The following is a 12,719-nucleotide window of genomic DNA, read 5'->3' on the forward strand; positions in this document are numbered from 1 at the left end:
GACATCTCTGTCAAAATTGAAACTCATGAAAGCAACCAAATCGCTGTATTATCAACTATTTATCAACGTGTTTATGAAGATGAAAACGCTTCTAAAGAATCTCCTCACAAGTAGCACCATTTGAATAAATTATATCACCCTTGATGATTCATTTTGTAATTGTTCATGAACACCATATGAATTTTGCCCTTTAAGTTATTAGATATGCTCTCGATATAGGGGTTCACCGATGAAATATACTAAAGAATGCACCTTTGTTTATTTGCTTGAAAGGAAACAAACAAGAGATGGTTCTTCAATGGCGATACATAGGGATATGATGTTTCATTCATTATATCAACGGAAACCTCATAGAATTGTTTTCATACTAGTAACGTGTGTAATGTTTTGATCCACGTTTCAGGCGTATAGTTCATTTCGCCCGAATGGTCATAATTAAGGTAAAAGCGAAGATTGATTTGTAAGTGAAAAGGTGAACCTCTATGTCCAGAGAATGTTTCAATATTCCCACGTGTAGATTTTCTTATCTTAGTATATTTCCACAATCACAGAATACGTGTATTATTATTAAAGTGTTTGTTTTGACATAGTTTCGTTATACCGTAGAAGAGTCAATACAACTGAACTTAATGACCTCCTGTCAGTGATTGTAATTGTATTCATCCGCAGTGTACTCCAAGACATTGTGCGCTTGCATAAAGAATTGTATCCTTGAGCACATTTACATACATATGATTTAACACAGGACGGTGGCACATAAACCGTCACTATGTGTCATATTCTTTGAAACGTTGTAACCTTCTCCTGCTAACTGTTTTCAGACGCGCAAGGGGGACCAACTGCTCTCTCCAGTCTCCTTGTCACACCCAATGCTCAGCTAGCCATGAACTCCACAGCAGGGCCAGCACCACCTTCAGCACCTGCACCAGCAGCGCAACTGCAGTGTGGGGAGCAAGACAAAATTTTAGAAAAAGGTACCTTTTAGTATGCTCCTTTACACTTTTGGATGGGAAAGTTACACAGGTTAGTGTTATGTTTGTTCCCACTTCACTGTGTCGTTGTAACAAATTCAAACATGTTTCTCTACATCAGTTACTAGTAAATATTTCAGTTTTACTTTCTCTGCGAAGCTGTGATACCGAAACCATGGTTCGGTTCCCGGATGGTTACAAGGTGCCATTTGCCTTGATATTGGTTGAGCAGTGTTTCAACCTAAAACTATGTACCCATTCCCACTGTCAGATGTAAGCAGTATGAACAAAATCGTTTTGGACTGAATCATACTGGCTATCCGATGATCCTTTTACTCACCGATAGAAGTAATATATTTTCTGTTTAGAGTTAGAGTCGCGACATGGTTGAAACAATGCCGTAAAATAAAAAAAACCCACTTCATTTACCTCACTCAGTAAAATATGTGTGCGTTGCAGTCCCAGTAAACTTATCCTTAGTACTTTTCGTTACACTCCACTACTGAGTCTAACAAAACCTTATGCGAGGTCGCGTCAGGTAACCTTTGGAATTGACCAACCAGAACACAACTTACCAAATAGCGAAAGTGCACATTCGCACATACCTTTTGAACTTTTTATCTCGAAAAGGTTCGTACCCGAATGATTCCGAATGTTATGTAGCTTACGCTCGCTATCGGGTGATGCACACGGCGTACGTACAACCATAACAACGGTGAGTAAACAGTCGCTGAAAATAGTGTTTTGGCAGTATTAAAGGATGTTATCTTGTGGAAATATTAGCTAATGGTACCATGTCGACAGAAACCCCAAAGCATATATACTGCAGGTCAAATAACTGTGTTATATGCGGATTTTAGTTTGTGGGGAGATCTGTGTCAGTGACCGGAATATTTTGAATGTCCCGCCGATCCCTAAATAGTAGCCGTTGTCTGATTGGTTAAATCTATTTAACCATCTCACGTTTGATTGGACGGTCATTGGTCGCTCAAAGGTTACCTGACGCGACTTTCTGCTAGGTTTTGTTAGACTCAGTGGTAGAGTGTAACAAAATACACTGAGACTAAGTTTACTTAGACCGGTGTGCGTTGATGTGTGTAATTATATGCTAGTGGATATCAGGATATTTATGTGAAATTCATTTTTTACAAACTTTACATGACTTTATTTACATTCTTATATCGTAATGTTGGACACGGCCTCCTTATCTTACTGAAGCACTTATTGCGTTTCAGTTCCCTTGTTAATTTTGTAATGAGGTAAACATATTTATCGATAATAACACGGTGAAGGAACTTTGGTGGCGGCCTTTGTGTATCACTATCACTGTCACGATCACATAGAATTTGGTTGCATAGGTTTTTCACAGTCAAACTGAAAGACCATTTCTCGTTCATTTGAACCAGTGGTTCAAGTGAGCTTATGTCACGACTCTGTCAGTTGTCCGTCCCTCCTCTTGCTGAGTTTATGGTTTCGAGCTCTCCACCGAAACCTCCAGAAACGGATTCATCGATCGGATCTCGATGAAAACGGAAAACATTGTACCAATGATATTGTTTGAATTCATTATACAGTCATTTCAGAATATGTAACACAATACAGCGTGGAAATGTAAGGAACAGCTGATATGCGGTGGTATGCGTAGTCTACTTTCGTTTTCATCCATATTTGACTTTGCCCATGTAGGCATTCTTTCATGGCATTAAATTACCCTCTTTTCGAAATTTCTTCTTTTACTATTTGGTCATGAATTATTGTTACATGTGTTACCTATCTTTACGTTTTGCTTCAATATTTTATATTTGTATGAAGTCATTTATTCACAATATGTTGAATTTGTTGTGTGTTTCGGTTGTGGATTTAATGGATACTTTGCTAAAACAAATATAGCAATGCTGCCCCCATGCGCTGCAACCATTTGCTTTCTGCAGCCGCCTATAGTAACATGTCAAAGAGTCCAGTCCAGATCACAGCGTGTTGGAATAACATTAGGGCCAACTTTTATCAGTGTGTTATGCTAAATATATTGGTTTTCATGGCGCTGTATCCTGACTTTGCTGTTTAATTTAATGTTGATATATATCACGAAGGTGATATTGATGTCTGCATATGTTACTGGCAAACAGTGATTATGTTGTGTTTAAAACGTTAACTGTTTTCTATATTTTGATTTAGGACCTTTGCATGACCATTTTTGTTTCCAAATAATTCAGCAACATTTAGGTGAGCTACAGTGTCTCTTGACTTATTTCTTTGCCTAGATAATGCTTGCTGTCGCTTTGTGCTTTTAACAACTTAAACCAACATAAAAGCGGAAATCTTCATAAGAACATAGTTTGTCAATTTTATGTCGCACTGGTCTATTCTGTTTTCTGCTTATTCCATGATAGAGCAGTTTTCGATGTGTGCTTTAGGTATGTTATCACCGTGTTTTGTGTCCGTTATGTGGACATAAAGCACATTTTCGTATAATTTAAGCTAAGCCTACGGAGCCGTCAATACAAAGGTGTGCTGTTTGCCTTTGGTAACTCACTGGGATGCACTGTATATTATTTTTATCAATGTGGTATTCCGGATTTACTGCTTTTAAATATTGTCTTGAGTTTGGAAATCCGTTTTGAACTGTCAAGATTTTAATTATGATCTAACATTATATCTTGTAATGTAATTACTCATTACTCTTTTAAACAAAATCTGTTCTTCATGTAACTGTGATCTTTTCTGTAGGATTACCCATTCCAACGTCAGATGGCGCTGTGATAGAACCGGTAGTGACGTCACTTCCGTCTGGGAACGGAAGCACAACACCGACGTCCAACCAAGAACAACGAGCACTGGGGTCGTCCTCCCCAACAACAACTTCCCCATCAGCCCCAACTACAAACAATCTCGTTGCAGTCAATACATAGCTACCATCAACAATTACTCACACTTCATTATTTCAACATTCTGTCTGGAAGGAAAACTGCATCAACGCAAGATATATATTTAGATTGGCCGAAATCTTATTGCCTAATCTCCACGTGGGTAATAAATGACTTATGTTGCCGATGTTTATGTGGGACTCAAGTTACCATAGCAACGTCAAGTCCCTTGATTTCTTTTAAATGTTTTGGATTTTGCACCCGCAGTTACATTTTTCACGATATTACAAAGATGGCGGCGTCGTGCAAACATTTGCTACTATCACAACGCACACAGCGTATGCTGAGCTCAGTCAATGATGATGTCACTCTTTGGATGTCATACAAATGCATTGCTATTTTCAAGATTCAACTTCCACGTCTGCTTTAATCGTACTAGACATGGAGGCACCAGGGGCACTTGTGACATGTTGTGGCTGGTTGTGATAGTGCTCAACCAGGGAAGGATGGCGATGTTTGATGTGTCGCTACACATCAAGGAGAGTTCCTTCAAACTTCCGCTTTGTGTGAATGGCGTCAGCAGCAAGTACTGCTAATCCAAGTTGACGTCTTGTGTCATGCTGTGTTGCTTGTTGCTAAGTCCATGTGTGTATTTTTCTTTTCTGGAAACGACCACAAAGTTAGTATCAAAGAGTGCTATGATCAAGCTTTGATATTTTTGAAATTCTTGGGAGATGTAATTTTCTGAAATGTGAACCATGCATGACAACTTTGATTGCGAGAGTCGGGCACCGTTCTCACATGGCGTCTTCAAAAGTGTTCAAGGTACAGTTTGAGTGAAGTCACAGTTCTGAAGGAAAACATGTGACTCCGGTTGTAAGTGACCAAACAATGTATGCCATTTTTATCTATTGGTCCGTGTTGTCGCTATCTGTCCCTGTCGCTTGGCCATCTGTCGCAGCTTCCAGTCACGTGTAGAACCAGCTAACACCGCGCATGCTCAGCCCATGGTCCTGTGTGTAGAGAAATGAGTGTCATTCAAGATATATTTTTACACCTATGTGGCGTTCCTTCCCTGTATGGCCTGGTATTACTGAGTTGTAGCGCAAAGAAGTAATAGAGAAGCAGACATAAACAAATTCCATTATATTACTCGGTGGTTTGCCGTTGTGGCTCAGCGCCAAATATTCACGCTCTTTGTTGGATTTCGTGTAATTTCTGTGTTTCAATTTCAAAATTTAAAGGAGTATAAAGTTTTCACTTTATTTGCCAAAATCAGTACCTCTTACGCCTTTCTCCATTTTTATATATATGCACGTGTTTGTCAGCACATGTCCGAGGTCAAATCCTGGACAAAGACGTCACGGGGAATCCCCATATCACCATGGCAACTCATGACGTATTCACCGTATCAAACATAATTATGAGCCATTACATCGATACATTAACAGCGCCAGAGGAAGTAGTATTAAACATCTGGTCGATAACATCGATATTGGGAAGTTTGTGACAAGTAGCATTTGTGATTGGCGCTGTCAATCAAACGCACGAAGAAATCCGACATATGTTTGACACTGCGGTTGTGATTTCATTGTAAACTTGGATAGGATTGACGCTCCTAGAAGTGACGTTGCTGAGTAGTAACATGGCTACAAATCTGAAGCTGTCGATGAATGTTCATTGGCAGCGAGTGAGCGTATTTCCAGGACTCGCAAGAGGCGTTGTTGCTCAGAATGGGCGGGGCTGCTCGCCTATTTGGCACCTGCTTTAGATAAACTGACACCTTCGTTGGAAGGTTCTAGTACATTATTGACAATATACGTGATAATGTCACGTGATATGGTCACGTTGTCATCCACATGATCTGAACATGTGACCAAGATAGATGTCTATCATCATTCTGGATATTAGAGTGACATTGTCACAGTGTGACAATATGGCTGAGTGTACCATCACCAACGATAGAGATGGGACCGCATGGACACACCCACGAGTTCACGTGAAAATGTTTAATCATTAACCAGGTATGTGTCAGCATACTCACTGCTAACAAACTCATTCAGGGTAGTGCGGTAAGGGTTAAAGGATATATCATTTGTTGAAGTTGTACAAAGCGGTGTAGAAAGAAACACTCCTTAAATGTTGCATACCGAAATGTTGTTCACTTATTAATTATTGAATACATTGTGATACTCATTGTTCAAATACTGTTCTGGAACTCGTAGGGCATTGGTTCTGTCTACACCGTTTAAAGACGTTAGTCTGTGTTAACCATGATTAGGTGGTAACCAACTGAACGATTAACCGGTGTAACAATGTTTTGTTACAGTGGGATAAGTAGATTTGATCCGATTGCTCGGGCAGTTAGATTTAAGGCATTTCTGTATATCTAATGCCTCGGAAGCACCGCCATTTTGTCTTAGAATAAGGAAGACACGTGACTTTGGTTTTCAATTCCTAATCATTATTCATTGAGTGATCGTGCACAGAATCTCGCAGACGTGATTGGCATGTGAGGTATGCCTAGCGTGCGTTATAGAGTTATATCATACAGGTTATCTATGGAGAATGATATATACATGTTATACCATGTTAAAGTATGGAAACATAGATATGATTAATATTTCTCCGGAAATATGGAAACTGAGAAAGTATTATGGAAAAGAGGCTCAAGCTTAGTTACATAATAGTCGCATCAGACAAAATGTGAATTATTGAAAGTAAATCCATTAAAATGTTTAATGTATCTGTAAAAGTGGATTGAACTACTGACATTGCTTACCGATGTCACGAAATGTTGCGAAGAGAACAGAAAATTTCCGAGGAGAGCCGAACTCAGTTTCCGTAATTTTAGTCCTATTTCCCTGTTCACTTTGGTGTGTCAGTGTTTCCACTGGCTCGTTGCCTCAGCACTATTCCTTTACCATGTCAGTAATAATAGTATTGAAAGACATATAGGCCTTGATATTCTGCGCATGCGCCAAATCTCTCGAGAGATTATGCTGGCGTTTATACAACGAGTTTAGATTGCCTCGTTTTGGGCTTGGCCAGTCATTTCTCAGCGATTCAGGGACGTACATGTGTTCAAAATTTAAAGGAGGGGCGTCACCCCGTGTTGCATGCTTTTCATGCGTAACAAAGCATGCGCATAATGGTTTCTCCACTATTTGGATATACGGAGTAAAATTCTTATCATTCCATGTAATTTGTTGGATAAAAAAGAATGGTAAATTCTTTCCAACAGACCTGGGCATAATTCATGCTGGGGATGCATTCTTTAAAGGGGTCAGTGTGCATACTCACGTTGAATTGTCGCCGCGATTGATGGGAAGTCTTGCTGAGAAATGACAATGGCCGCACTTCCGTTTCCTGTACATATTCTGTTTAATGAGTTGAGTATATAAAGATTTGAGCAGAACATATTTGAAAATGTTACCAGAATTTGCACCTTCTAATTTTAGCTCATCGAAAACTACATGTTTCGACATTGTGGAAAATAAAAAATCGATTGAGTATAATTGGGGATTTTGTTCTTTTTAAGGGAGTCAGAGATACGACGAATACAACACAACCATTACTTTGTCACAAACTGTTTCTTTCAAATGACTATATCTACAACAAAACTTTTTGCGGCAGGAAATGCCGTGAAGCGTTGCACTCGCTCACTGAAAGCTGTATCACGATTGAGCTTAATGAAACTGAAAATCTGCTCAGGAGAATCTGTTTCATGAAAGTCCTCTGAACACCAGGTTCGTTGTTGTAAGCGAGCTGGTTGAGGTCGATCATGTCAGTTTTCGATCTTTGAAGCTTAAAGAAAACACGTATCATTAAGCTACACAACACACGCAATAAGTTTTAAACCGATCCCTGCATTAAGCACACATATAAATTCACGACGTATGCCAAAACAGAAGATGAACCTGTCAAATGGCTACCGAGTGGATTTCATTCCTTGCTGTACGTTGTCCGAAAATGTCATATCATAAAGAGAGGGAAAAGAGATGTGCTAATAAACCCTATTCTCTCGCAGCCATATGTTATCCAAGTGTGACCACATGAAAGGTTTGCAATTCTCAATGACAAGACCTTAAATAATAATAGCCTTATAAGTGAGGATCCCTTCTCTGATCAAAAGATTGGAATGAGTGACATGTCAAACATTTACGAAACGGGGTCAGTAAGTTGACTGTGGACGACATTTACTCGAACCATCCAGCACTTATATTAACTTTTGATTTTACTTAAAGTGCCTATGATAAGTACATTCGTCGTTTTACTCAATTCTATAGCGTAAAGATACGAACAATAAGAGGTTTGAAAGGTTGGTAACAAGCCATCTCTACCATAGCATCATATTTCTCTATCAGTAAATTATCTCCCGACGTGCATACTCATGCTGTCTTTTTGATATAACACGCATCTTATCTCCTGCAGAGGATAACGACGATGAGAATAAGACATTTTAGCAAGTAGTTGATATGGATGTGAACAGTTGGCAGGATAGAACATTTAGGCAAGTAGCTGATATCTGTGTGGAATTTGTGGATGAGACATTAAGACAAGTAGCTGGCATACATGTGAAGGATGGGCATGAGACATTGAGGCAAGTGACTGGCATATATGTGAAGGATGAGCATGAGACATTAAGACAAGTAGCTGGCATACATGTGAAGGATGGGCATGAGACATTGAGGCAAGTGACTGGCATCTGTGTGAAGGATTGGCATGAGACATTGAGGCAAGTGACTGGCGTCTGTGTGAAGGATGGGCATGAGACATTGAGGCAAGTGACTGGCATCTGTGTGAAGGATGGGCATGAGACATTGAGGCAAGTGACTGGCGTCTGTGTGAAGGATGAGCATGAGACATTGAGACAAGTGATTGGCGTCCGTGTGAAGGATGAGCATGAGACATTGAGGCAAGTGACTGGCATATATGTGAAGGATGAGCATGAGGCATTTAGACAAGTAGTTGGCATATATGTGAAGGATGAGCATGAGGCATTTAGACAAGTAGCTGGCATATAAATCGGAATTCGTGGATTGGCGAAACTAAAAAGACGACAATCTGGTCATGAAGAATAACTTACACTTCATGGCGATCTGATATCTTTATAGCAGTTTTAACACAAATTCAACACTTTCTCTGTTCACCTACCTGAATTGGAAATAATAGACACCAGTTAAAACGACTCATTTGTTTTATAATTTAGTTCTGCGGGAAACAGACTGAGACAGACGTGAATAGATATATCTTAAGGACAGTATAGTGACGACAAGACAGAACGACATGAGGGATAGCTCATTTTGTACTCAACTTTCAATTAAGTTAGTGTCTTCTACTAATATTTCAAACAGCAAGCCACCATTGCTTCTTGATTTAAGAAATTAGTAAGGCTAAAATGTTTGTTTCAGACATCCAACCAGTCATAAATACATTGACCAAACAGACAGACACAGATTCTTACACACACTGCTACCACATCTGTCCCATGGCACAACTGAAAGAGGGTTAAGAGGAAACCCAGTTGCGCATGACAAGACGATAGACACCGCTCGCTCCAATCCATGGATTTTTAGCCAGACTAGACTACGTGACTTAGCAAATACTGTGAAATAATGTTCTAAGAGAACAGCATAAAGAGTCAAAATCAAATATTCCATATATTTCATATCGCCTTTTTGTAAAAAAAAAACAACAAAACACGTGTCGTCACTACTTCAACCATGCCGGGCACAAGGTCGCAGACATCTTTTGAAGAGGTCGTTCAGAAAACTGATTAGCTGGGCTAATCAGTGTAACAAAGATTGAGCTACAGTATTCCATTCAGGTGGTAAGGGCAGACATTTCGGACATTAATTTAAAAGTGAGCTTGGTTGAACATGATGTACATGTGCACAGTGACGAACTTCGTCAAGAACTGACCGAGAGTCAAGACGCCTACCACTGCCTTGAGAAACAGGTCATTTTGAAGGACATTCATGACCGAAAAAGCAACCTTTTTGTTTGATGGGATCCCAGAAACCCTAAAAGAAGACACTAAACAAGTGCCTCGTGGCTTTTTTCTCAAAGGATCTTAACTTTGAGGAATCGAGAGTAAATCAGACGGAGTTCAAAGTTGCACTCAGATTGCCTTATTCCGAATATCAACGTGAACACCAACCTGACACACATAAGAACATCGTCGCCCCATTCCCATACATGCCGGACAGGGAGGATGTGTTCAACGCCCGAAAACTACTAAGAGGATCCCGGAAAACGTTTCCAAATCGATCTGCCAGGTATGTTGAAAAAACGCCGGGCCATTCTAAGTTGACAGGCACCTGAGATCCTTGAGAAGGAGCATCTTAGACACGGATTAGAGTGGTCGGGACGGAGATCATCTTGGAGACAAAAGACCCCAAAACAACGCATTCAACATGGACCAAACGCACCTGAACACTCGTAACTCCTTACCACAAAAGTAAACAAAGGTGCAAATGTGACTCTTATGAGAATTTCTGTAAATTGAATTCCTGTTATAATTGGAAGGTACTATTTAGTTTGAACATAAGTTTTCTCCATAAATCGGAAATTATGTGCGTGTGTTAATGTGTAAAACTGAATTACTAATATTTGCGATCTGTTTGCTACACTCCGTGAAACAGTCGCACTACTTCCACCCAGTTTACACGTGCACATCGCGCGCGAGAAGCTCGTGCCCTGAACTACACGTGGTTTGTGGAGCGTGATGATCTGTTACTTACGAATGAGGATATGTAGGCGTGCTTGTGTGCTTACTACACTACCCACTCAGAAATGATCCACATATTCATATGGACTGATGACATAAGTGAGTATCAATGTTTGTCAGTTACTAAAAGTGTGAAAATTGTGTGATACGTATGTGAAACTCTCTTACGTGTCCACAGTAAACTAGCCAATAGACCCTATGTCAGTAAGGTTTATGTAAGATAACTTTATCTGAACCATGTTGCTGTCTATTTGTTAGCTTTTCTTCACCATTTGTACTGTTATCTGATTGAATGTTCTTGAATTTCTGAGGGCCGAGAACCCGGCAATCTCGATAAAGGTTGTATGTCTGTTGAAGAGGATGGGATGACCCAGTAGAGATATTTAAAATGATTTCACTTGATTATGTTTCTACTTTTATTTGAACAAAGACATAAATGACAGGCAACCGCGATCGGAGCGACATCATTCTCGTGTAAAAATCAGGCATATCCCTCCAACTACTCCACCTATCCAACAACAAACTACAGGTAATAGTGCTAGATTTTAAATGATTTTCATTGCTTTCTACATTTAGCAATTATCAGACAAATTGCCATGTACGTCACAAGGATAACTAGTAGATCTGATACTGTGAAGTGGAAAAGCTAAAAGTATTATCATTTAACTGCAGAGGTTTAGGTAATAGGTGCAAAAGGAAAAAGGCATTTAACTTTCTGAAAGAGAAGAAAGGCAATGTAATAAATACTGCATGTTTACAAGATGTGCACTTTATGTCTTAGCAACTCAACCTAATAAAACAACCGATACACCTCCAATGCGCGAGGAACTTCTATTCTTTTTAATAATAATTTCAGCTTGAGAGTATTGATCTCAAAACTGGATGAGGGTGGTAACTATGTGGCCTTAAAAAGTTTAATAGATGAAATTACATATGCAGTATTTGATATATACGGGACAAACGATATAATATAAAACGATGCGCCGGAATTCGATAATATCACAAAAATTGATAATGTCTTTGACAGCGATAAAATATACCTTTGTGGTGACTGGAATCTGGTGATAAACCAACGATTAGGCACTTACAATTATAAGCATGAAAATAATACCTTTAATCTCAATGATCCCTGGCGAGAAGGTAAATTCGAATGCAAAAGATACACATGGCGTCTACCAAAAAACTACCAAAAACTAAACATAACCACTTTAAACCCAGAATATGGTGGGATCAGGGTACCAGATGTACAAACCATAATTTATGCTCAAAAACTTAAATGGATAAATAGACTTATTACTTGAAATAATAAATGGGACTACATTATTCTGCGCAAAATACCTAAACCGTATTCCATCTGGTCTGTAACTCAAAGCAAATTAAAGAAATATGTATTCCTAATTTATCCAACACATTTTGGAGAAATATTTTTACTGTATGGGAAGTCTTTTTTGCAACATATGAATCAAAACTGTTGTCAGTTTGACTTTTAAGTTGGTTTTCTATCTGGGGCAACTCCCACATAACTATTGATGACAAACCTACAATGTATATAAACTGGAAGACTAAAGGTGTAGTTTTTATTAATGATACATTACATGAGGAAGGTAGGTTATTAACATTTGAAAGTTTTCACAAAATGTACCAAATGAAACTTGTGAAGGAATCAAAGCAGCAGTAAGGTCATATGCACACAAACATAAAATTTACCAATTTTATTAAAGGTGAAGATAAGCCTATAAATGTAATCATTCTTCTAGTCAAACAAAATATATTCAAATGTGCTTCTGGAAACCATTTGCCTGTTATAAATTTTATTAAAAAGGGAATCATTAAGCATTGTGATGCTACCAAATTTCTCCATTTATCAAATGGTACTGAACAAATGTTTTTGTTTTGTTTTATTTCTGTCCAACGTTACACTTGTTAGGGTGTATATTAATCTCTAATTCAGTGTGCATGTTTTACATGTTATGTAACGCGGATGAATCGCACTACATACACTGTTTACCCGCCTGCTTGTATGGTCCTGTAATGCATGCCTGTAGAAAGTCTTGAAACTAAAAAATAAATAAAAAAGAGATAACCCTCAGTGATAAAACACTCAATGACGTTAATGTATAACCCTTTCAAGGCAACTATTGCGATTTCTTG

At 38.9% G+C, this 12,719-nt stretch overlaps 1 protein-coding gene across 10 annotated transcripts in view; it reads left to right on the forward strand.

Annotated features, from left to right (window-relative positions):
* LOC137277821 (potassium voltage-gated channel protein Shaw-like) overlaps nucleotides 1-7,353 on the forward strand; it is a 138,201-nt gene extending 130,848 nt beyond the window's left edge. For 8 of the 10 annotated variants that reach the window (XR_010956631.1, XM_067809775.1, XM_067809773.1 and 5 more), the window contains 2 exons: nucleotides 822-974; nucleotides 3,699-7,353. Coding sequence is in view for 9 of the 10 variants with exons in the window: in XM_067809775.1 (XP_067665876.1) it covers nucleotides 822-974; nucleotides 3,699-3,880 (335 nt within the window). In the remaining variant the exon portion in view is untranslated. Of the gene's footprint in view, nucleotides 1-821; nucleotides 1,024-2,206; nucleotides 2,231-3,698 lie in introns of all 10 variants that reach the window. The other 2 variants (XM_067809776.1, XM_067809777.1) reach the window with 2 other exon arrangements.
* The last annotated feature ends 5,366 nt before the right edge of the window (nucleotides 7,354-12,719 follow it).

Source organism: Haliotis asinina, chromosome 3 (assembly GCF_037392515.1).
Source record: "Haliotis asinina isolate JCU_RB_2024 chromosome 3, JCU_Hal_asi_v2, whole genome shotgun sequence".
Taxonomy (NCBI): domain Eukaryota; kingdom Metazoa; phylum Mollusca; class Gastropoda; order Lepetellida; family Haliotidae; genus Haliotis; species Haliotis asinina.